The sequence below is a fragment of the Capricornis sumatraensis genome, chromosome 1 (assembly GCF_032405125.1).
Source record: "Capricornis sumatraensis isolate serow.1 chromosome 1, serow.2, whole genome shotgun sequence".
NCBI classification, from domain to species: Eukaryota; Metazoa; Chordata; class Mammalia; order Artiodactyla; family Bovidae; genus Capricornis; species Capricornis sumatraensis.
The window spans coordinates 140,490,791-140,518,173 of record NC_091069.1 but is presented as its reverse complement, the minus strand read 5'-3'; the positions used below and the strand labels follow the sequence as shown (position 1 = coordinate 140,518,173).

Sequence of the window (27,383 nt, the reverse complement as noted above, 5' to 3'; positions counted from 1 at the left end):
GACACTTATAAGTGTGAAGAAACATGGAAGCAAGACACATGCAGAGAACCACAGTAGCATCAGTTTATTTTCTGGGCATTTATATAATGTAAATGATCATCAAAGGAAGTGAATGAAAGTTGGAATGTTTGCAACTATTAAATTCCAACTATTAAATGTTAATAAAATTTCTGTCCTATCACTATGTGCTTTTCAGAATCATTCCATAGGCCAAATGCCATAATATAGGGAAAAAGTTTTGTAAACTTAAAAATGTATATGTATATATATATATATAAATTAATGATTCAAATGCTTTTTTTTGTCTCACCTCCTTAACCTGTTGTTAGTGATGGATTCCAGGGTTCATTTCTTGGACTACTCTTCCCTAGACTCTTTTGGTAAACCATCCATTCTGATGACATATACATACTCAGTGTTTAAGATCTTCAACTTGAATCAGTCACTGGATTCCAAATTCATATGCCCAACTACTTATTATGTAACCACTCTTGTATGTGTAATAAGCTCAAATGTAACAGGGGCAAATCAGAACCTATCTCAATATAGTCATCATCCCTATTCTTTGCAATCCTGCACATCTCCTTTTCAAATTATTTTATGTGTTCAAGTCAAAACTCTTGAAGTCATACATGACTTCTCTTTCACTCTTCTACCCCACATTCTGGCCACTAGCTAGTCAAAATACTTTAAAAGTACACAGAGAATTCCACTTATTCTCATCATATTCATTTCAATCTCTTTGGTCTAAGTCAACTTTATCTTTTACCTGGTTTATTTGAAATAGTTTCCTAACCGGTGTCTCTGCTTCTCATCCCATCCCTTATCATCATAGTTTATATTCCCCATAATAGCAAGAGTGATCCTGTTAAAATGTTCATATGCTCACCTCATACCTTCTAGCTCTGCTCAACAATCTTCAATGGTTTCTAATTTTAATCAGAGATAAAGCCATCCTTCAATGCCCTCACATGCTCACACTTCCTATATCTTTATCTTTCTGCCCTCATTTCTTCTATGTGTTCACTCTGATCTGCACACTCTGGCTGAGCTCTTCTCCAACTATATCCAGAGAGCACCCATTGTAGGTGCTCCTTTGCATTACTCTCTGTCCCCAGAAGTGGTGGCATGTCTAGATCTTTACTCTCTCGGGTGTTTACTCCAATGCTACTTCCTTAATGAGGCATTCCCTCATACCTTATTTAAAATGGCACTTCCTCTCTCCCTTTTCTTAACTTTTATTCTTTGTAGAATTCATCACCCTTGGACAAACTACATATGTACTTACTTCTTTTACTTATTGTCATTTTTCTCCCACTTGAATGTAAGTTACACAAGGGCAGAGTTTTGCCTGTTTTGTTCTCTACTATATTCAAAAAGCCTAGAACAACTTCTGGCAAAAAGTAGCTCAGTATGTGTTATTGAATGAATGGCTGAATCTTAATTACTTAAGGTGCCTGTAAGGTCAAATTGTAAAGACATATTAAATGGATGTCTATTAATTTATTTGGAATTGATAATCTTAGTATCCCTTAGAAGCTGAGAATTAAAATTAATTTTCTCTGTCACACCTCCTCTGACATAAATAGATGGTGGTAGATTAGTAATAGAATCAATCATGTGACTACTCAAAATTAAACTCCTTTGCTCCTGGTTTGAAAGACTAGAAATTAATTTTTGGTTGACCAAGCCTAGTCAATTCCTTGCTTGAATACCTTTCAAATATATTCTTTCTCTCTATAACCTTAGCTCTCTTTTTGTTTCAGGTCATCATCATATTACACCTTGGCTGCTAAAATCATTTTCATTCTCCTTTTACCTTTTTTACTCAAAGCCTCCTTTCCCACAATTGTACAAAAAGTACTGATGTTTTTTTTTTTCTTATTTCCCTAATTTTAAAAGGATGCCTACAATATATGATATGCTAAGGCAAGAAACAAAAGTAGAGCTATAGCTGTTGAAAAGTCAGAAGCAGTTATTTGTAGACAACACAGGCTACTATAATGAGAAACCCCCAAAGAAGTTCAAACCACTATTAGAACTAGTAAGGAGGTAATAAACAAAATAGAAATGTGCATTTTTATTTGCTAGAAAACCAATCTGTATATAAAAGGAGGCAAAGACATCAGTTCAAGTAGCAGCCAGTGTTGAGGCACAAGAACTGGTTTTCACGCTAGCTCCATGCCACTCTTAGTCACATGGACTCAGTGGCAGCTCTGCAGGTGAAATAGCCTTTTCAGCTCTTTATAAAAATATCACCCCATAAGAGCTCACACTCAACATAAAAAGAAGTGAGGCAGAAACACAAACTATTATGTGTAAGGTAAATAAGCTACATAGGGAACTCTGCTTGATGTTATGTGGCAGCCTGAATGGGATGGGAGTTTGTGGGAGAAATGATACATGTATATGTATGCCTGAGTCCCTTTGCTGTCCACCTGAAACTATTACATCATTGTTAATTGACTATAAGCAAATATTAAATAAAAAGTTTTTGAGACAGTGTGGAGAAAATATATATGTAAATAAGTAAGCTACCAGGATATATTGTACATTACTGGGAAAATAGTCAATATTTTATAACTTTAAATGAAGGATAATCTATAAAAATACTGAATCACTATGTTGTACATCTGAAACTAATATAACATTGTAAATCAACTAAAAAAATAACAAAAATGATCCAAGAAGGGCAGGGAAAGAACTCTTTTTATCCTACTTTCTTTCATCCTTACTTGTATTCTTTTCCCCAAAGCCCTGAGGATAACGGCGCAGCCTCCACATTAGAAACCTTCATTGCATTTCACCTTCAACATAGTTACAGCACCTAGGAAATGGTGAAGCTAAATAATACCATTTAAATACAGAATCTCTGCTTTATGTCTCAATAACTAAAAGGCCTGCTTCAGGTATTTACCCATTCACAGTCACTTTCAGTCTGAAGGTAGTATTTAAGATCTCAATTTCCTGTTAGAAAGTACTTATGACATTTGGCAGACTTTTGTTTGGCTTTTTATTTTGTTCGATGTTGCAGTATCGATTTTCAAACATCTCAAACCACACACAAATACACACAAGGAAAACCTCTGGAAAGAGTTTCTGCCATTACAACTGTACATAGAAGCAGGTGGCCCCTCACAACTCATTGGCCTCAAGAGACCTACGAGCTGGAACCAAGATTGGTTTATGTATTTTCTCAAGGTTGTTTCAAGATCACATACAAATCCATAATGAAACTAGAATCCAATTGTGGCTGTCCTGACTACCAGGCATGTAAACCTCAAGTATCCAACCCATCTGTAATGTTTGCAAGTGTTTGTGAGGTAAGATTTTAAGTTACAAAGAAATATGTGACTAATAGTCAATTATCATCTCCATAGGAGAACACAGTTCTGGTTCCTAGAAGATATTTCTTATCATAATTCATGATTTAGAAAATAGCGCATTCAATCTCATGCCGTACAATTTTCAGCGTTAAAAGACAAGGTGGGCTGTACATACAAGAAAGTTTCGAAATCCAAACGCAACATATAACATCTATATTCACACTACTATCATTCTTTCTAAATTACAATCATTCTTTCTAAAATGTAAAAGTGAGTACTTTAGAATGTGCATACCAGTCAGTCAGCATTCCCCACCCTCACTCTCCATTCGTACTTGAGTTCACCTACTAGCCTCAATATAAATCGTTGTAAAACCAGAAGACTTAATTCTTACAATCACCCACACCTCAGTACTAAAATAACAATGCCTCCGACATTTCACAGCAAAATGTTCATCAACTGCAGTTTCCAAGGATCACTTACAAGAGCCTGCAGGGACTAAAACATACTAAATTAAGGAAAGTAGAGTACTCTAATTTATAACTCTTAATACTCACACAATACAAACAATATATTAAAAATATTTATTCAGGAAAAAGTATTTCTAAATTGTATTACTTTGTTTGAATAGCAGAAAAATATTACCTGAAGAGTCATGGAGCAGGAGAAATATTCAGTATTTATAAATATAGGAAATAACTAAAATAGTTGAAGAAAACCAAGTGAATAAATTGAAAAGATCATAGTAACTTTTTAACCACAACGAATTCATAATTTAATAATATTTTAATTAGTATTACTATCAATACAAGAAACCCAGGTTTGATTCCTGGATTAGGAAGATCTCCTGGAGAAGGGAATAGCTACCCACTTCAGTATTCTTCCTGGAGAATCCAATGCACAGAGGAGCCTGGTGGGCTACAGTCCACGGAGTTGCAAAGAGTTGAATAGGACTGAGGGACTAACTCACTTTTCCATCATTAATGAAATACTGTGTGTTTTTACTTCTACTTTTTTGGTACTTAGACCAACATTTCCAAATTACTTATAAAAAAAGCTCCTTGGGATTACAAAGAGACTGTACTTACTAGGAAAATCCAAGTAATAATGTTGAAATGAGTTTTTTTTAAATTAATTCTGTACTTCAAGCTGCAATTATTTTCATATAATTATGCTACAAAGACAAAAGAATTCTGCATATATTCTGTTTATTGAACCTATTGAGTAGGGCTGTCATTGAATGCGCCTGTCATTGAATGTCATCGAATGATATAAATTATTATGATTCCTGGGCTCTCTGGCCACACACCCCTGGTTATACCTTAAAGCACAGTAGAAGAATATAGGATAAGCTAAACCAATTAATTTATCTCTCCTAGGAACTTAAAACTAGAACAGAGTAATGCAGTGAACTTTAAGTTTTGGAGTAGAATGACATTTATGTCACACTTCTAGGCCTAAGTTTTCATCAGCCTCAATTTTAAAAAAAATTACAATATTTCAGCAATGTGGATCCATCATAGAATAGTATGACTCTTTCAAAGCCTGATGTAAAATATTAAAAAAATAAAAATAAAAATACAAAAAAAAAAAAAAACCCACACGCACAAAATGAGAAAATGCACTAATATTTTAAATAGTTAAGCTTTAAACACTACATTTTATTTAAAATAGAATTATATTGGTATGAATAAAAATTATGTAGTCATAAATAAAATTAAACATATACATTACAGACATTATTTTTGATCCTGTTCAGATTTTCTTATACTTACTAAGGAGCTATAACACTAATGCTGTTTTGAAACTTACAAATATCTTAAATTCTCCATAGTCTCTGTGCCAATCTTCATAAAAAAGCTATTTAACATAGAGACCATATCAATATATCACAAGGAAATCAGGTCCACGCACAGCACATTAATACTTCCTAAATCAGACAAATAGCACATAGTATTTGTAGTTTACTTACAGTTGTTTTTTTTAAAAAATAATTTTATCAAAAAAGTATGTTTTTAATCATATGTATTTTCAAGTCACATCTTTTTCCTAGGTTCATATATGGTATTTTTACCAATTATTTGGGCATGTTGTATCCTCTTCAATGAGGCTTATTATGCAACAAGTAGAATTGCATTTGTCTATCTCTAAAATGCTTTACCTAGTACTTTTCTTCTATATATTCCACTGTTCCAATATATAGATGATATATGACAGCTTGTTTTGGTGTGCTGTACTTGGTCTCTAAGTTGTGTCTGACTCTTTGCAACCCCATGGACTGTAGCCTGCCAGGCATCTCTGTCCATGGGGATTCTTCAGGCAAAAATACTAGAGTGGGTTGCTATGCCTTCCTCCGGGAAAATCTTCCCAACCCAGGGATTGAAGCCAGGTTTCCCGCATTGCGGGTGGATTCTTTACCATCTGAATCACCACAGAAGCCCTTATTTTTCCTCTATATACTCCACCATTCCAATGTATAGATGATATATAACAACTTGCTCCTTAAGGGCAAAATCCATGCTTTATTTATTTTAGTAGTCCTAGTGCTCAGCATAATTCCTGGGACACAGCACTATTTTACTAATATTCACAGAATAGAACTGAAATTGTGACTTGGAAATCTTTTTTAAATATAAGCTTGGTGGGTGATCCATAGGATCACGAAGAGTCAGACATAACTGAGTGACTAAGCACACAGCCAGAACATGCTTAGATATTTACCTATTGAGAACAATTACCTAGCAGACTTCTTTCTTTAATGACTATTGAGTCCCAAAACTGAGGATCTGAAATATCACAAAAGACATCAAGGCAATTACAAGAAAGTGGTTGGTCATTGTTTAAATTTTATAAAGTGTTTTGGGAGATGGAAATACATGGCACAATGGTGATGTCTATCCACCCAGTCTAGCTTTACGCATCATCCCACTTCTACCTCCATGACGTAAAAAGTGGTATTCCCCAGATGGTTTGCTGACTCTGTATGTCTTACCAAGATTATACATATATATATATATATATATATATATATATATATATGTATATAATATGTTCCCAGAAGCATACATGATTAGTAGAGAAAGGATATCAAATTTTAATCAGGTCAAGGTATCTTTCAAGTAGCTCTGTTCAACATAGAATAGACTCCTCAAAAATCAATGAGCTACAATAACTACAAACCACCTAATACAGTGCCTATCACACAGTAGATAGCAAATATTTATTGAATGAAAGATTAAGTAAATATACAAGTTAATCATCAGAAAGTGGAATAAAATATTTCAGCGTTGTAGAAATAACTTTTCTTTTTAGAGTTTTTTTATTTGTATTTTTTAAATATGAAATATGATAACTATGATAACACACTTACAGGAGACTTGGAAAATACAGAAAAAGGTAGCACATAGTCCCATTTTTATGAGGTTTTGCTAAAAAAAATAGTTAGTGAACAGCAACGTGCAAAAACTAAAAGGACTTAATTTAGGAATGTAGTTATTTTCACAGAGGCACTTGATTTATTTGCAGTAAATTTTTCTTTATTTTAAAATAAAATCATTACAGGGAATTCCCTGACCGTCCAGTGGTTAGGACTCTGTGCTTTCACTACTGAGGGCATGGATTCAATCCCTGGCCTGGGAATTAAGATTCCACAAGCTGTGAAGAGTGGTCAAAAACAAAGTACTGTAAAAATTAGTAATATTAGTGGAACCTAATTTATTTAAAATGTAATAATAAGTATGAAAATTATGCTGAATTCTAAAATGCTCAAAATTTGCTGAGCACTTTCATACATACTTGTGGCTTTGAATGCCAAAAATCTAGATACAGATATAACAAAATGAATACAATTTATAGTGTATAGATACAAGGAGCTCCAACTAGTCCATCCTAAAGGATATCAGTCCTGGGTATTCATTGGAAGGATTGATGCTGAAGCTGAAACTCCAATCCTTTGGGCCACCTGATGCAAAGAGCTGACTCATTTGAAAAGACCCTGATGCTGGGAAAGATTAAGGGCAGGAGGAGAAGGGAACGACAGAGGATGAGATGGTTGGATGGCATCACTGACTCAATGGACATGAGTCTGGGTAAACTCTGGGAGTTGGTGATGGACAGGGAGGCCTGCATGCTGCAGTTCATGTGGCCGCAGAGTCGGACATGAATGAGTGACTGAACTGAACTGATAGTGTACATGATTATTTTTATGTTTTTCTTAATGATGTTGAGACTTTAGTATAGAGAAATGAAGATAGTAATCATATAATATACAACTGAAATTTTACTTATGCTTAGTGAGAATTTATAGTGATGGCTTTATTATTAGTAGATTAAGTGAAAGCAAGTTATTTCTTTAAAAAATATCATAGCATTCACTTTAACATATATGTTAAATCTGAGGAATACAGCATTGAAAAAATGTGTTTTGCAAGGGTACTGCATTGTTGTAATTTATTTCTCTCAAAATGAAGCAATTCAATGGAAAGTACTTGTGAACCTAGAGTGGCACATGTTTTTGATGGAAATTATCTTTACTGAAAATTGGAGAGGGAGAAATATCTATTTATATTTGGTAAATTGTGCTGGCTACCTTCTAGTTATCATTTCAGATCCATTACTTATTCTGCTTTTTGCTCTGGGAGACTAAACTACCTAGGATTCCTTGACCTGTGTTTTCCAATTGGGCTCAGCTCGTGGAAGTCAGATCAAAGGGTAGGAGGAAAGAGAAGTCAATTTATGTATTTCCACACATCCCTCCTTCCTAAACAGTCTCAGCTTCTAATCAGAAGCCTTCTTTCCAAAACTTAGCTTTAGTTCTCTCTGTCGCCCTTTCAGACCCAAGGGTAGGCTGGCTTCCCACTGTCGCTAGGTCCTGGGTGCTGTATCATCTTGATGAGTTTCCTTAATTATGGCTGCACATCTGTAAACAGTGTGTTCCATACTTCATTAACTCAAGTGTATCATTTATTTCCTAGTGGGAACTGGATTCCTATTAATTTAATATGGATGCATTTGCTAGCACATCTGCTAATACAAATAAAATGATTAACTATGAGAGATGATGTGTTCAGATCTATCATTGAGATGATGACTTTGGAGTAAAGACCTAAAAGAAGTGATCATTTCCATAAGAAAAGTAAAAAATGATAAAATTCAAAAAGCAGTTAAAATGAAGTCCTCATAGTATGATATATCATGAAGTGAATTAGGCTTCACTTAAAAAAGTTCATGTCTTACCATCATTTTGTTGCTTACTACTAGAGTCATTCAAATCTGCAAACCTCAGTTTCTTCATATACAAAATGGGAATATTGACTATATAGGTCATTGTAGATCCAAGGAGAAGAGTTAATTATGCTGAAGTTATTGAAAAATTGCCTTGTGAAACTGTAAGTTGTCATCATTGATTTCATATCTTTATTGTAACTTATACATTATATTTGATTTTATTTAAGAAAGCAAAAGGAAGGGTAAAATTGACCACTTAAATATCTGCTTTACAGAGTTTAATATTTGCTATTTTCAAGACTGTCATATTGATTGAAACTAATGGGGAAAGACACTCAGATGGCACTGGTTGGCATGGAGCCAGGAGAACTTGTATCATTATTTTAGGTTCATCTCATTTTTATTCTCTTTATTACTGCTTATTCTAGGATATCTTTTTTTTTTTTCTAGGATATCTTATTCATGTTACTTTTCTCCCCAATATTAATGTAAAATTATCAGCAGAATAATTAGAAAATTAACACCAGCATATTTTTTTGGCTATACCCTTAATAAAATTTATTTTAACTCATTCAGGAATAAAATTTCCTTCAAGATATTTTTGAGAATCATTGAAGTATAATTCAAAAAGGCAAAACTACTATAAAAAGAAATATCACAAACAGGTATGCATTTTATATTTTATGTAAAAACACATACAAGCACACAGAGATATGTCTGTTAAATGCATATACTATACTACGCACTCCTGGAGATGTTTGTACAAAGCGTTTCTGGTCAATAATAAAATGGAATTGAAGTGTTCTTTCCCGAACATTAAGTGATCAGATTGTACTACTTCAACTGTTTTTTTTCCACACCCGCAGAGAAACAGACACAATGATCTAATTGATTTTTTTTTATTTCTATTGCCAAATATCGCAGAGTATTAATGTAAGGTTTCAGTGAACTCAGCTCCCTACTCTCTCTATCTCCCTGTGCTATGCTTAGTCACTCAGTTGCTTCTAACTCTTTGCATGTAGCCCACCAGGTACCTTGGTCCATGGGGATTCTCTAGGCAAGAACACAGAGTGGGTTGCCATGCCCTTCTCCAGGGGATCTTCCAAGCCCAAGGATTGAACCCAGTTCTCCCTCATTGCAGGTGGATTCTCTACCATCTGAGCCACCAGGGAAGCCCAAGAATACTGGAGTGGGTAGCCTATCCCTTTCCCAGGGTACCTTCCCAACCCAGGAATCAAACTGGGGTCTTCTGCATTGCAGGCAAATTCTTGACCAGCTAAGCTACCAGGGAAGGACCCTCTATCTCCCTATACCCACTCTATTCTAAATGCTTACATACTGTTTATAACAGAACAGTAAACTTCGTGTAAAAAGAAACAGACGAGGGCCTGAATATGTGACAACATTTGATCTAAGTCCCTCTTATCCATAAGAACCTATAAATTTTCCTCTTGATTTTTATTTTTATTTAAATGTGCAGGCTCTGAAGTGTTATAGAAAAAAAAAAAAACTTCATATAAAATCTATGCAGACATGAAATGTAATTGTAATTAAATATCTACTTCATAGGTTAATGATTTCTGGTTTTCAAGTGCAAACAAAGTCGATGGAGAAAATATTAAAGATGCAGCTCTGATCCAAAGACCAATACATCTAATTTGGTGGTGGTGCTGATAAACCTCTCTGATTTCTCGGCTGGTTGGTGTCAGAAGCAGAACTAGAAGTCAAATCTGACTCCATGTCTCCTGTGCTACAATGTCCCCATTCAGTTCAGTTCAGTCACTCAGTCATGTCTGACTGTTTGCGACCTCATGAACCGCAGCATGCCAGGCCTCCCTGTCTATCACCAACTCCCAGAGTTTACACAAACTCATGTCCATTGAGTCGGTGATGCCATCCAACCATCTCATCCTCTGTCGTCCCCTCTCCTCCTGCCTTCAATCTTTCCCAGCATCAGGGTCTTTTCAAATGAGTCAGCTCTTCGCATCAGGTGGCCAAAATACTGGAGTTTCAACTTTAACATCAGTCCTTCCAAAGAACACCTAGGACAGATTTCCCTTAGGACGGACTGGTTGGATCGCCTTGCAGTCCAAGGGACTCTCAAGAGTCTTCTCCAATACCACAGCTCAAAAGCATCAATTCTTCAAGGCTTAGCCCTGTTTATAGCCCAACTCTCACATCCATACATGACACCTGGTAAATCCATAGCCTTGACTAGACGGACCTTTGTTGACAAAGTAAGGTCTCCACTTTTTAATATGCTGTCTAGGTTGGTCATAACTTCCCTACCAAGGAGTGAATGTCTTAATTTCATGGCTGCAATCACCATCTGCAAGGATTTTGGAGCCCCCCAAAATAAAGTCTGTCACGGTTTCCACTGTTTCCCCATCTATTTCCCATGAAGTGATGGGATCAGATGCCATGATCTTCATTTTCTGAATGTTGAGTTTTAAGCCAACTTTTTCACTCTCCTCTTTCACTTTCATCAAAAGGCTCTTTAGTTCCTTTTCACTTTCTGCCATAAGGGGGGTGTCATCTGCATATCTGAGGTTGTTGATATTTCTCCCAGCAATCTTGATTCCAGCCTATGCTTCATCCAGTCCAGCATTTCTCATGATACACTCTGCATATAGGTTAAATAAGCAGGATGACAATATACAGCCTTAATGTACTACTTCCTCTATTTGGAACCAGTATATTGTTCCATGTCCAGTTCTAACTGTTGCTTCCTGACCTGCATACAGGTTTCTCAAGAGGCAGGTTCAGGTGGTCTGTATTCCCATCTCTTTTCTTTTAATGTCCCCATTAAATCTGTGCAATTTAAACAGGAAAATTTCATTTACTTAATATTTGATTCATTTTTATGATGACTTGTGGTTTTCTCAGTTGAAAAATCCATATTCTGCAGTCAAGGCTGGACTTGGGCAAGGTCTATTTTGGCATCTAAAGAGTGAATCATTGTCTAGAGCTGTGCTTCCCAAAATAGTAAATACACATGGTTTTTCAGTACTTGAAATACAGCTAGTATGACTAAAAAAACCCCAAATTTTAATTATTTTAAAATTGACAAGTATCCACACATGACACTGGCTACAGAATTGTTCAATACAGATTTAGAACACTGCCATCATTGTGGAAAGTCCTATTGGGCAATGCTGACTATACTGCATCTCTCGGTCTTACTGTATGTACATCTTCAACAGTTGGGAGTAACTGCTGTTCTTAACTGGAGAAGGCAATGGCACCCCACTCCAGTACTCTTGCCTGGAAAAATCCCATGGATGGAGGAGCCTGGTAAGCTGCAGTGCATGGGGTCGCTAAGCGTGGGACACGACTGAGCGACTTCACTTTCACTTTTCACTTTCATGCACTGGAGAAGGAAATGGCAACCCACTCCAGTGTTCTTGCCTGGAGAATCCCAGGGACGGGGGAGCCTCATGGGCTGCTGTCTATGGGGTTGCACAGAGTTGGACACAACTGAAGCGACTTAGCAGCAGCTGTTCTTAACTAAAAGGCAGCTGCTAAGATCAATGGCAGAAGCCACTTGGGTTATACTTAAAGTGACCTGGTGCTGGGATACCTTTGTTTTCAGGGGCATTCTAGTTACTACACCTGGATTCAAATTCCTTCATTACCAGTCATTAGCAAAACGTCTGTGGACAAATTTTCCTGAATGTTTGACTCAATTTCTCCAGTTATAAATGGAATATTTACATATCACATAATGAATGTTCTCAAAGTAGCAAAAGCCTGAGATCACTGCCCTCTTTATTTTACCTGAATAATATATATTGTAATATTAGCTTCACTTAGCCAATTACCCCTGGACATTTATCTCCCTTGTGAAGAAAGTCCTGAATATTCACATTCAACCACCTTGAGAAAAACTAAGAAAAGGAGTTCAGCTTAATTCTCCTTTAGCAGATGATCAATTGCCCACTCACAGCATACTTTTCTTTAGCTAATAATTCCAAGTAAACAACGAAGGGTTTTCTAGTTTTACTTGAACCAACGGGTCACTGTCTTGAGATCCTTGTTCAAACCCCACAGCCAGAATAGTCAGAGACCTGTGTAGCAGGAAAGGCTACTCAGAATGCCTTTTGGGTCTTATAGTGGCAACAGCAATATCAATGAGAAGCACATGTGTTGTTGTTCTGACTAACTTGCCCACTTGCTCCCTTCCTTTCCCTCCCTCTGTCCCTTTCCCCGTCCTTCTCATTACTCCATGTCAGTACAGAAATTAAAGCTCAGGGATACAGAACTCTGGCGAGAACTGACTTGCTAAACCCAATGCTTCTCAACCTCAGCTGTCTTTTATAATCATTTGAGACACAATTAAAACTCTGTAATACTGCATATGCCTGAAAGACTCTGTTTGGAAAGCTCCTGAGAACAACTGGCAAAAAAAATATGAGACAGAAATAAGAACAGAACTATGGATAAAGCCATTAACAGTGGCAGCCACCTGTAGAAGCTGGTGCAATCAGTGACACAGACAGCCCTTTCATTTTCTCTATTGTTCTCCTGAGCAGTTGTCACTTGCATAAGACATATGGGTTACTTTAGTCACGCTAACCCATGCTTAACTTCTACACTTAGACTGGCAAAATTTAGCACATTTGTCTGCAGACAAAAAGACAGTATGTGGAAATTGTGATATGAAATCTTCAAAAAACACTTTTATTTTCAAGCCCTTGCATTTGAGGGACATCACTATCGAGGATCCCTTCTGCTACAATATCACAAGGAACCAAATCAAGGACTTGTGAAGGAACAGGCATGTTAGTTTGTCATTCATGAAAGGTTGCTTTATTCAATACTTTCCGCTATTCTGTTGCAACTGATGGTAGACCCACAACAGAAATAGAAAAAAGTCTAATAACAGAAATAGAAACCTATTATACTACACACATATACACACACATAAATCCACACACAAAGGCTTTTTTCACCATAAATCTGTTAAGCAAATATTAAAAAAAAAAAGAATACTTCAACAATTCATATGATCAGGTGTAGTTTGTAGCAGTGTAAAGATGTAGGAATATTGCTAAATATCCCAGATATACCAGGATGGGTTTTTATCATCAGGACTATCCTTCAGAATAAAAAGGAGCTTCCTGGAAACAAAGTCTTTGCAAATCTATTACAAGTTGCTCTCTATATTCCACAGAAAAGTTGCATTAACTTGAAATACTCTGAATCAATGCTTATTTTAGACACTCTATAGAGAATATTTTATAGAATCACTAAAAGAGGAGGCAATGACATTTCATATAGATTTTGGTTTTGTGCCTGAGGATTTGACCTCACAATTGTAATGTCACTGTACACATGATTCTCAAAGATCTTAAAAAACAATACAATACATTGTTACATAGTGGAAATTATTATTATAATCCTGCAGGATGAATGCACAACAAATATAACTGTCCTAGTGTCACTCCAGTACTCTTGCCTGGAGAATCCCATGGAGGGAGGAGCCTGGTAGGCTACAGTCCATGGGGTCGCAAAGAGTCGGACAAGACTGAGTGACTTTACTTACTTAGTGTTAAAAAAATACGGTTGATTGAAACTTATTTCTCATTGACAGTATGTTATACTTTTTCAAAAGTACTGCTAAGCAAGATTATTTCATTAAATGCAGGGGTGTAAAAAAGCAATATTGCTAAATTAATATATTTTTATACCAGTTTAAATATGTTATTGTTTATGTTTAGTCATTAAGTTGTGTCTGATTCTTTTGTGACTCCATGGACTGTAATCCACCAGGCCCTTCTGTCCATGAGATTTCCCAGGCAAGAATTCTGGAGTGGGTTGCTGTTTCCTTCTCCAGAGAATTTTTCCAACCCAGGCACCAACCTGCATCTTCTGCACTGGAAGGTGGATTTTTTACCATTGAGCCACCAGGAAAATCCAGTTAAAATATTTACATATAATCAAGTTGATAAATTAAATAGTATACTATATGTTTAATTGTTCCATGAGCATCCCTAACAGTCTCCTGTCTCCCAAAACATTTTCTTTTGTGTTATATCATTGGGCAAATGAGAGGTTTCATTAAAACTGGAGTCTTTTTATATTTGGGCACATATGTCTGAAATATTTATTTACAAATACTTGTAATCAATTACTGCCATGAGCACAAAGAAGTTGTTAAATGTTTGTATATGTCTGGTTACTTCTGTATTTGAATTTTTAACTAACAGAACTTCCTTCTGGAAAGCAACATAGATCACTTGATTTAAAACTCCTTTAAATACCACCATGAAGGACTGAACTAAACACTAGAATTTTCTTTTCATATACATGAAAATATAGATGTTCATGTACATATACATATAGATGTGCCTTTTCCATCCACATAGCACTAGGAATTTATGATCAAACCATAAGGCTTACATAATATTAGTATGATAAAACTTAAATATATTTTTGCTAGAAAAAATGAAATCAAAAGAAATCTTTAAGTTTTGTTTTCTATTTATATAGCTTTTATTTCCATTGAATATAGCTGAAATATAAACTAAATTATGTGGATTATACTTGTGACTTTTTAAAACAGCTAATTAATCCATAAAATTAACTGTTAATTCTTGAATGACATATTTTTCAAAAGGCTTAAAAATATCAAGTTTAGATATTCCTTAGCTATTTCTCAAGTTGTGGAAAAACAAGTCACTTTACAGTCTCATAAAGCAGTATTAAAATTTTTCACAATGGAATAAAACCATCTTAATCAGAATAATTAAGTAATCAATAATAGTAATAAGGACTCAATTTATATTATTATTGCTATATTAACTGTTTAGCAAATGGATGTTTAAAAATCCATTTCCAGACATTTAAAGATATCCCTAAATACTAAAACAAACAAACAAACAAACAAAAATAACAAAACTCTATGACTGGAAGTCTCTATTAAACATGAATGATTACACATCAAACACTCAAATCAAAACATAAATATGGAATCACAGTATTGGCTTTAAGTCTAGTCAATATTTAAGTCACAATATTTGTCATGATACTGTCTTTAAATCTTACATAGCTGTGAGAACTTTAACCCCTCCCTTCCACATGCCTCTATGAAAATGGTCTTTAGTGATAACTGTTCTGTCTTTCAGACAGCAAAATAGAAACCCTTTATAAATATTAAAGTTCTACAGAAATGCTAGTATTCCTAACCCTTTCTCATAGTTAAGTTTATGTGTCAACTCATTAGGCCACAATATCCGGATGTTTGGCCAAATACCAGTCCGGTTACTGCTGTGAAAGTGTTTTTAGATGAGATTACCTTGCAATCAGTAGACTTTGAGTAAAGCACATCACCCTGCAAAATGCAGGTGGGCCTCATTCAATCAGTATAAGGCCTTCAGAGTAAAATAAAAACAAACAAAAAAACAAAAGAACAACTGAGGTTCCCTGAAGAAGAGATTTCCCTCCAGACTGCCTTCAGACTTGAGCTGCAATGTAACCTTCCCTGAGTCTCCAGTCTACTGTCCTACCAGGCAGATTTCAGACTTGCCAGCTTCAACAATCACTTGTGCCAATTTCTAGGTATTAATCTCATTCTCTCCCTCTCTCTCTGTAGATGTTTATGTATTATCTATTTTAGCTAACCAGCTATCTGGAGAGACAGAGAAAGAGAACACTTGTTTCCTGTCAATGTACTCTAAAATATATTTTGTTCATATGCTTGTTTAATTGTCTGGTTTCCACACTGGACTGTATATTCTCTATGGGCAGGGATTTTATCTGTCTGGTCTCTAACTCTTATGCCTTGTACAAAGAAACTCTCAAAATGTATTTGTTGAATTAATTAGATTTTTAACCAATCCTTCATATACTAAAGGTTAAAATAGAGTATTTGATTTTAAACTTAAAGTACATCAAACAAGGAAAGTATAGAAATGCACAAAATATAGTGAATTTATATTTTAGGTGAAATGGGCACATTTATTGAACTAGTTTGACTACACTTCAATTATGGGATCCTATTTCAAATTATTTCACTATTATCTACATACATACATAAGGAATAAAGATATTAAGATGATGTTGAATATTTGGATATAAATATTTATATTTATATCCTATATAATTTACCTAAAGCAATAGATCCATATTTTTATTGCAGTTCCTGAACTAATTTTCTCCCAATGCTTATACCAGTAGACAACTGCTTAAACATTCAGTATATGCTTTTAGTTGTTTGCTAGAATTATAAAATGTAATGTGATTTAGTTCTCTAAAAACACTTAATCAAAATCTATCACCCAGTTAGAAACCCCAGTTAAGTCCAACTCAGTGTGTAAATACAGCTTCTTAATTTCAGTTTATTTTAGAAACAAGGAGAAACTTAAACTTATTATTGAATAATATCATCTTTATAATTCTTAGTTTTAAACTCAATTCATGAGAATAAAATAAAAAAAAAACTTTCCAAAGTTACATGGTATTTTCTAAATATTTTAATTAAAGTTAATTAAAATAACACATCCTATTGCCAAGAGTGAGGAAAAAATATTCAATCTATATAAAACGCATCTAAAAGAGAACAAAAGCATGTGGTATCTGGAGAGAAAATAATTGTTAGGAGAAGATATAAAACTGTTTTTGAAACAGAATTAGAACTGTTTATTTTATTAAAAAGTTGACATAGGTTATCTTTAGTGTTTATGACTTGCAAACTAAAGTATTTAATATTTAACATGTTTAAATACAAGCATCAGCAGTTTGGTAATCAAAAGGAATAATTTGAATCATCTCAGAAAAATAAATTCATTATAATTAGGATATTTTAGAATATGATTAAAACATTTAAAAGAAAATGTATTCACCTTTCTTGTCATCAAAGTACAGAGTCTGTTGAGCTGGATTTGACCACTGGAGGGAGGTGTTATCATTTTGATCAACCCTGCAGGTCAAAATTGCAGTTCCGCCTTCAACAACTGTTACATTCTGTGTGAGTGGAAACTGCCCTTGGCTGCCTAAAAAGGGATTAAAGACAAAGTTGATTAAATGAAACTTATAAAATGATTAACTTTCCAAGAGTTACATGGGGTTAACTTCTCACCCCAAGTAAAATTTAAACCAACCAAACAACAGCAAAACTATACATTAGAAAAAAGGCAAGATAATTGAAAACCTTTAATTAGAGGACAACAGTGTGATATACTAGTAGGACTTCTTTACATTCCTTCACATGCTCCAGAAAACCTTCTTCTCCTCCTAGGCACACATAAAGATGTATATTTAAATAGTAACGTGATTATCATTAATTTCCCTTGGCCTTGCATCAATTATATGGTGCTGCTGCTGCTGGTAAGTCGCTTCAGTCCTGTCCGACTCTGTGCGACCCCAGAGATGGCAGCCTGCCAGACTCCTCTGTCCCTGGGTTTCTCCAGGCAAGAACACTGGAGTGGGTTGCCATTTCTTTCTCCAATGCATGAGAGTGAAAAGTGAAAGTGAAGTTGCTCAGTCATGTCCGACTTTGCGATTCCATGGACTGCAGCCCACCAGGCTCCTCCATCCATGGGATTTTCCAAGCAAGAATACCAGAGTGTGGTGTCATTGCCTTCTCCGATATGGTGCTAGACCTGGCTATTTTTGAAAATAATAATTCTGGATGAATATAACTCTTTTTAGTAGCAGAAGAAATACATTAAATACTTCCCTTGTAGTTTTTATAATTCTGAATAAAGTGTATAAAATATGGATATTAGAATGTTAGATTCAACCTCTGATAGAAAAAATTAAAAAAAGAAGAATCCTCTTACACCAGGGTTTCTTGCAGACTTAGTTGTATTTATAAATACAAAACATGTTGGGGAAAACAAGTGTTCATCTTATAAAATATCCATCAAAATATTAAAGTGATTACTCTAGCCCAAGAGGTAGAGATAATATTCTTTTTCGTTTCTTTCTATTGTTTTCTGATGTTTTTTTCTGATGAATATATATCCCTTTTTCAATCAAGGAAAAAATACCTATAAAGATCATTGGCAATTTGGATATTATTATAATGTATTCAAGTTTTCTATTTTCTTAAGTGTCATACTAATTTATTATTTATTATTAATTCATGTAATAACATTTCTTAGTAAAAGTACTTCTAATAGTTAAAATTCATGCACATAGAAACATAATATATAAATTTCACTTCAGCAAGATGATCTGGAGATGAACTCTGCCAAGTCTGGAAACAATTAACAACATGGGTAAAAAATGACTTTCTAAAGCCAGGTTAAAATACTATTATGTGAGTAGGGTATTTCATTAAGTCAAGGACAATTTACATATGCAAGAATATTATGATAACTTAATAGCACCCAGGAAATATATTTTCCTTTTCTTCTTTAATTTTATCATGATTCTGTCATTACTACAAGCACCATTTGAAGTTATACTGGAGCTACTGGCATAAAGATTCTTATTACCAAGAAGCCTGTTGATTGGCACTGTAAGAGAAGAGAAGAGCCTGAAGGGGAAAATTTCTTTCCAGACCTAAATGACACAAGCACAGAAGTTCGTGACCACATTATATAATTAAGCTTATCAAGTATAAAAATCTGCTATCAGTAGCTTTGTCTCCTCAATGCCAACCTATTTAAGTCACTATGGCAACTCCCCAGGATATCTCCTTGTAATCTTTAGGGTAGAGTTTTTAAATTGAGGTTAGGCAATGTCTGGAATAAATTCTTTGATAGTTGACTTGAAAGTCAACAGGAGCCAGAATGGGATGTGTTTTGCCTTCAGCTCAGAGGTGACCTCTAGCAGGGAAACATGAAAAACTATCAATCTTGTGAAGTGAGGTGAAGTGAAAAACTGCATCAGAGAAAACATGAGCTAAAACAGAAGGAAGGGGTAATTACCAAAGATATCAGATTAGCAGCTCATAAATATGAAGTTCAAATTGTTTTTAAGATGCTTTGCTCAGGTGCCCAGCTATTGACATAATGCATAAACTGAGCAGTCTAGGGGAGGAGGAGATCCTTTAAGTAATAAAAAGTGCACAACTATTAATAAATATACATAGTTCATCCCAGATGATGATTTTACTATCAACTGGTACATAAATAATACTTTCTGCGTCTTCAAAGACGTGGAAAAAGAGCAGTGATGCTTGCAACAATTTCATCCACTGCATTTGCAAAATAATTTTCAAAACATCCTATAAGAAAATATTATCCTTCTCATTTCACAGATGGGTAAACTGACACTGGGAGGTTAAGTGATTTTTTCCATGGTGAAATGGAGTCAATGAACCATTTGGGGTTTGTTCTGAAAGTTCAATGTTTTATTCTTATTTTTCCACAAAGGCTGCTGGGTCATATCACTATTTGTTTAAATGTGAGTTAGATAACAATGAAAAGGAAAAAAAGAAAAGAATATTCTTTTAGCAAAATAACCTTGAACTCATACCTAGCTGAACTACATCTTCAGATCAAATAAGGGAGGATGCCAATGTTAATCTCCTTTCAATATCATATCTTATCTAGAAATTATTATTTGATAATTATTTCAGTCTTTCCTGATACATCCATGGAAGAAAGAAACTAATATTTGGCAGGGTGTTCTACATGACAGGGACTATACAGATTCCAGCACACCTATACCTTATCCTTCCAAGTATGCCATCAGGATGGCTCCTCTCCATCTTCTCCTCACTTAGGTTCAGACGTTAAAGTACTGACTTCAGTTCCCTGGAATCTTGCATCCTAAAATCCCTAAAGTTAAATAATTTAGTTTTTCCCAAAAGAGCAAACTCATGTTGAGAATTTACTAATCCTAAATACCCTTAGGATATGTGGTTTCCAAAATCAATTCAAAAACCAATGTTGTAGGCAGCCAAACTTCTCAAAAATTTATACTGCCTTTTATTTTTATAACCTGGAGACAGCATCAAGTTTGCTGCTACTTTTCTCTTTTAACCCCCTCCTTCCTTAAAGTTCACAAGTTGTCATTTAATTCCATCTCAGAGAGCCTTTCTAAAGACGTTACTAATTTTCCCAGTTGGAAAAATTAATGTGTTACCAGCCTAAGGATTCATCCTCAATGTATTTTTCAAAATACTTTGGCCATCTGATATGAAGAGCTGACTCGTAGAAAAAACCCTGATTCTTGAAAAGACTGAGGACAGGAGAGTAAAAGGGTGACAGAGGATGAGCTGGTTCAGTTCAGTTCAGTTCAGTCACTCAGTCGTGTCCAACTCTTTGCGACCCCATGGACTGCAGCATGCCAGGCCTCCCCATTCATCACCAGCTCCTGGAGTTTACACAAACTCAAGTCCATTGAGTCAGTGATGCCATCCAACCATCTCATCCTCTAAGGTTCCCTTCTCCTCACACCTTCAATCTTTCCCAGCATCAGGGTCTTTCCAAATGAGTCAGTTATTTGCATCAGATAGGCAAAGCATTGGAGTTTCAGCTTCAGCATCAATCCTTCCAATGCATATTCAGGACTGATTTGCTTTAGGATGGTCTGGTTGGATCTCCTTGCAGTCCAAGGGACTCGCTGGAGTCTTCTCCAACACCACAGTTCAAACCATCAATTCTTTGGCGCTCAGCTTCCTTCATAGTCCGACTCTCACATTCATACATCACTACTGGAAAAACCATATGTATGACAAGATGGACTTTTGTTGGCAAAATAATGTCTCTGCTTTTTAATAAGCTGTCTAGATTGGTCATAGCTTTTCTTCCAAGGAGCAAGCATCTTTTAATTTCATGGCTGCAGTTACCATCTGCAGGGATTTTGGAGCCCCAAAAAATAAAGTCAGCTACTGTTTCCACTGTTTCCCTATCTATTTGTCATGGAGTGATGGGACCGGATGCCATGATCTTAGTTTTCTGAATGTTGAGTTCTAAGCCAACTTTTTCACTCTCCTCTCTCACTTTCATCAAGAAGCTTTTTAGTTCCTCTTCACTTTCTGCCATAAGGGTGGTGTCATCTGCATATCTGAGGTTATTGATATTTCTCCCAGCAATCTTGATTCCAGCTTGTTCTTCCTCCAGCCCAGCATTTCTCATGATGTACTCTGCATATAGGTTAAATAAGCAGGATGACAATATACAGCCTTGATGTACTACTTCCCCTATTTGGAACCAGTATGTTGTTCCATGTCCAGTTCTAACTGTTGCTTCCTGACCTGCATACAGATTTCTCAAGAGGCAGGTCAGGTGGTCTTGTATTCCCATCTCTTGAAGAATTTTCCACAGTTTGTTGTGTTCCACATAGTCAAAGGCTTTGGCATAGTCAATAAAGCAGATGTTTTTCTGGAACTCTCTTGGTTTTTTGATAATCCAACTCATGTTGGCAATTTGATCTCTGGTTCTTCTGCCTTTTCTAAAACCAGCTTGAACATCTGGAAGTTCATGGCTCAGTTCAGTTCAGTTCAGCTGCTGAGTTGTGTCTGACTTTTTGTGACCCCATGAATTGCAGCACGCCAGGCCTCCCTGTCCAGCACCATCTCCCGGAGTTCACTCAAACTCATGTCCATCGAGTCAGTGATGTCATCCAGCCATTTCATCCTCTGTTGTCTCCTTTTCCTCCTGCCCCCAATCCCTCCCAGCATCAGAGTCTTTTCCAATGAGTCAACTCTTCGCATATTCCAAGGAACACCCAGGGCCGATCTCCTCTAGAATGGACTGGTTGGATCTCCTTGCAGTCCAAGGGATTCTCAAGAGTCTTCTCCAACACCACAGTTCAAAAGCATCAATTCTTTGGCACTCAGCTTTATTCACATTCCAACTCTCATATCCATACATGACCACTGGAAAAACCATGGTTCACGTACTGTTGAAGCCTGAGTTGTAGAATTTTGAGCATCACTTTGCTAACCTGTGAGATGCATGCAATTGTGCAGTAGTTTGAGAATTCATTGGCATTGCCTTTCTTTGGGATTGGAATGAAACTGACCTTTTCCAGTCTAGTGGCCACTGCTGAATTTTCCAACTTTGCCGGAATATTGAGTGCAGCACTTTCACAACATCATCTTTTAGGATTTGAAATAGTTCAACTGGAATTCCATCACCTCCACTAGCTTTGTTTATGGTGATGCTTCCTAAGGCACACTTGATTTCACATTCCAGGATGTCTGGCTCTAGGAGAGTGATTACACCATTGTGATTATCTGGGATCTGAAAATCTTTTTTTGTATAGTTCTTCTGTGTATTCTTGCCACCTCTTCTTAATATCTTCTGCTTCTGTTAGATCCATACCATTTCTGTCCTTTATTGAGCCCGCCTTTGCATGAAGTGTTCCCTTGGTATCTCTAATTTTCTTGAAGAGATCGCTAGTCTTTCTCATTCTATTGTTTTCCTCTATTTCTTTGCATTGATCACTGAGGAAGGCTTTCTTATCTCTCCTTGCTATTCTTTGGAACTCTGTATTCAAATGGGTATATTTTTTTCTTTTCTCCTTTGCCTTTCGCTTATCTTTTTTTCACAGCTCTTCGTAAGGCCTCCTCAGACAACCATTTTGCTGTTTGCATTTCTTTTTCTTGGAGATGGTCTTGATCACTGCCTCCTGTAAAATGTCACAAACCTCTGTCCATAGTTCTTCAGACACTCTTCCTATCGGATCTGATCCCTGGAATCTATTTGTCACTTGCACTGTATAATCATAAGGGATTTGATTTAGGTCATACCTGAGTGGTCAGGTGGTTTTCTGTGCCCTTCCTATGTTATCTATTTGCTCAACCATCACTAAGCCAGCAGTAAACCTATGAAAAATATAGCAAGTCTTCCCTGAGCGTTCACAATATGGTAGGCACTATTCTAAGTACATTTCCATTATCAAGGATTAAATCTTCATGTCAACCTTGTCATTATCTCAATCTTGAAGACAGGGATCTGATGCAACGTGTGATTCAACGATGTGTCATAGTCATGTGGCTAGAAAGTACAGCAGCCAGATATTCAACTTTTGCCCTGGGCTTTCAAACCTAACATGCTTAGCCTTAGAATTACTTTAAAAATAAAGTGAACTTAATTCTGACTCAGTCGCTCTTATAAAAGAAATATATAATATCTTTGTTTTTAGTTTTTCCTTATTATATTTTTAATTGGAGTTTAATTGCTTTATAATATTGTTAGTTTCTGCTCTACATCAAGATGAATTGGCAATAGGTATATGTATACTGCCCCCCTCCTTGAAACTCCCTCCCACTTCCCACACCATCCTACCACTTTAGGTTTTCACAGAGCACCTGGTTTCAGCCCCCTGTGAAAGTAAAAAATAAAAGTGAAGTCGCTCAGTCGTGTCCGACTCTTTGCCACCCCATGGACTGTAGCCTGCACCAGGATTCTCGGTCCATGGGATTTTCCAGTCTGTGTTATACAGTAAATTCCCACCGTCTATTCTGCATATGATAGAGTTTATGTTTCAATGTTTCCCTTTCAATCTGTGCCTCCCTCACCTTCCCCCACTGTGTCCCACAAATCTGTTCTCTATGTCTGTGTCTCCATTGTTTTCATGGAGTCATCATCCACAGTTGTGTTAGAACCCAAGAAGAGAAATAGTCACTGCTTCCACCTTTTCCCCTTTTATTTGTCATGAAGTGATGGGACCAGAAGCTGTGATCTTAGTTTTTTTAATATTGACTTTTAAGCCAGCTTTTTCACTCACCTCTTCCATTCCCATCAAGAGGCTCTTTAGTTCCTCTTTGCTTTCTGCCATTAGAATGATATCATCTGTTTATTTGATGTTGTTGTTATTTCTCCTGGAAATCTTGATTCCAACTTGTGAAGAATCCAACCCAACATTTCTCATGATGCTGTCTGCATATAAGTTAAATAAACAGGGTGATGATATACAGCCCTGTCATACTCTGTTCCTGATTTTGAACCAATCAGTTTTTCTATGTAAGGTTCTAATTGTTTCTTCATAAGCTCCACACAGGTTTCTCAGGAGAGTGTCAGGTGGTCTGATACTCCCATTTCTTTAAGAGTTTTCCACAGTTTGTAGTGATCCACACAGTCAAAAGCTTTAGAAGAGTCAATAAAACAGAAATAGATGTCTTTCTGGAATCCCCTTGCTTTATCTATGATCCAATGGATGTTGGCAATTTGATCTCTGGTTCCTCTGCCTTTTCTAAATCCTGTTTGCACATCTGGAAGCTTTCAATTCAAGTACTGCTGAAGTCTAACTTGACGGATTTTGAGCATAACCTTACTAGCATGGGAAGTGAGTGCAATTGTCTGGTAGTCTAACATTCTTTATTACTGCCCTTCATGGGAAATGGATGAAGATTGACCTTTTCCAGTCCTGTGGCCACTGCTGGGTTTTCCAAATTTGCTGAAATATTGAGTGTAGCATTTTCACAGCATCATCTTTTAGGATTTTAAATAACTCAGCGGAATTCTATCACCTCTCCTAGCTTTATTGGCAGCACTGCTTCCTAAGGCCCACTTGACTTCACACTCTAGGATGTCTGGCTGTAGGTGAGTGACCACACCATCATGGTTATCTGGGTCATTAAGACCTTTCTTGTGGAGTTCTTCTGTGTATTCCTTTCATCTCTTCTTGATCTCTTCTGCTTCTGTTAGATCTTTATTGTTTCTGTCCTTTACTGTGCTCATTTTTGCATGAAATTTTCCTTTGATATCTCCGATTTTCTTGAAAAGATCTCTAATCTTTCCCTTCTTCTTCTTTTTTTTTTTTTTCCCCCCCTCTATTTCTTTGCATTGTTCATTGAAAAAGACCTTCTTTTCCCTCCTTGCTGTTCTCTGGAACTTTGCATTCAGTTGATTATACATTTCCCTTTCTCCCTTGCTTTGCACTTTTCTTCTTTCCACAGGTATCAGTAAAGCTTCTTAAGACAACAGCTATACCTTTTTGAATTTATTTTTCTTTGGGATGGTTTTGGTCTCTGACTCCTGAACAATGTTACAAACCTCTGCCCATAGTTCTTCACACATGGTTAACCAGATCTAATCCCTTAAATCTATGCATCACCTCCACTGTATAATCTTAGTGGATTTGATTTAAGTTGTATCTGAATGTCCTAGTGGTTTTCCCACTTTCTTCAGATTAAGTCTGAATTTTGCTATAAGGAACTGATGATCTGACCATAGTCAGCTCCAGATCTTGCATGTGTGTGTGTATGTGTATATACACATATACCCTTGTGTATATGTATATACATATAATACATACATACATTATATATTATATATATTCTTTTGCAGATTCTTTTCCCATGTAGGTTATTACAGAATATTGAGTAGAGTTCCCTGTGCTATATATTAAATTCCTGTCCATTACCAACTTTATATATAGTAGTGTGTATATATTAATACCAACCTCCTAATTTATCCCTCCCCCCATTGAACTGACAGTTTTACTTAGAATATTGAATTTATTCCTCTCTATCCATGTCAGTGGTTGAAAACCATTTAGGATGCTTTCAGTAATGATATGTAAATAATTTTCTAATTTATTTTCTGTGAAAGACACTTTAATGAAGAATGATTAGTCAATATTTTGAAAAGATAGCTCTCTTGACCCTGTCTTTAAATAGTTCCCATTATTCCTTCAATGTTTCCACCTGTCATATACTTAGGAAAAGATTTGTTCAAATTGTTATTTGTCTAGATTAGGAATTACCAAGTTCAAAATCAAGTGGCCTGAAACTTGACTCCTGCTGACCTCAGTTAGTTAAGAGTTGTCTTTTACTTTCATGCATGCCTTCTTGTCTGACCACCAAGAGTCTAGCACACTATCACACAGAACACAAAGAGACAAATTCTAAGATATGGGCACCTCAACCTTGGTGGCAGGCTGTGATGTGCCATTAGCATAAAGAAGCAATAAGTGTAGCAGTGAAGAGAGATCTTTGAAGCCAGCAGTACTGCTGAAAGAGAGCAGACAGGTGAAGATACATGCTTGAACACTGATGCCAAAGCATGGCTCTGCTGTCATAAATGGCATTATTCAAGCCTTGCTATCTTTTGAATGGATGATGAGTGAAAGCAATGGGTTTCTCCAGCTCTTTTCTTGTGCTAAAGATTAAATGTGGACCACAACAGTGGATCAGTGCACACTGTGCATGAGTGCTTGCTTACTAAGGACAATAATCACCTGAGATATATCTAGACAGACAGGCAGAGGTTGAGGCCCTGCACATCAGAGACGGAGGTACAGCCAATGATTTTTGAGGGTAAATGATCAAATTTTGTGGGTTATTTAACAGGAACTGCATACTTCATTATTTTTTCCTTTCTGAAAATGAGCAAAACTTTGTCAAAGAAGAATCACATTTAAAAGGGTAAATGGAAACAACAAGATATGAAGAGAATTTAAGATACAGTTTTTCAATAAAAAAGTGCAAACTTGTAATGAGATTAAAAATGCTACATATTTTGATTCTTTCTTTTGGAATACGTTTATATATAGCAAAAACTGTCAACTATTTTTAAAAATTTACTTAATTCTACAAGGTATTGGCACCTATATCAAATAGCATGCATAATGCTCTGCTTTCTTTTAAAATCTTTTTGTATTCTCTCAAGAGCTCTATTTTAAATGTAGAATACAGGCCTCATGTTAGGTTCCCTTATTTTGGTTATAAAACCCAAAGTCCAGATAGATCAGTAGATACAAAATAGGTTAAAGGTTCTTAAATATCAACCTCAATAAGAAAAGACAGAAATAGGTAACTCATTTTTAAATGAAATACAGAGATAGCCTACTATTATTTAAGGTCTTCCCCTCAACTATTCTTAGCACTGTGCTTCTTTCTCTCCCTCATTTGTGCTATCAACTGGTTCTGAGTGTTTACACAAAGAACCCGCATTTTAGAAAGTTCAAGATTATTCTTGTTGC

The 27,383-nt window shown here is 35.9% G+C and overlaps 1 protein-coding gene across 1 annotated transcript in view; it reads right to left on the bottom strand.

The window, feature by feature from the left end:
* CADM2 (cell adhesion molecule 2) overlaps positions 1-27,383 on the bottom strand; it is a 394,474-nt gene that overhangs the window by 264,883 nt on the left and 102,208 nt on the right. Inside the window, exon 2 of the mRNA XM_068970221.1 lies at positions 17,396-17,545. Coding sequence (XP_068826322.1) covers positions 17,396-17,545 — 150 coding nt within the window. The remainder of the gene's footprint in view (positions 1-17,395; positions 17,546-27,383) is intronic.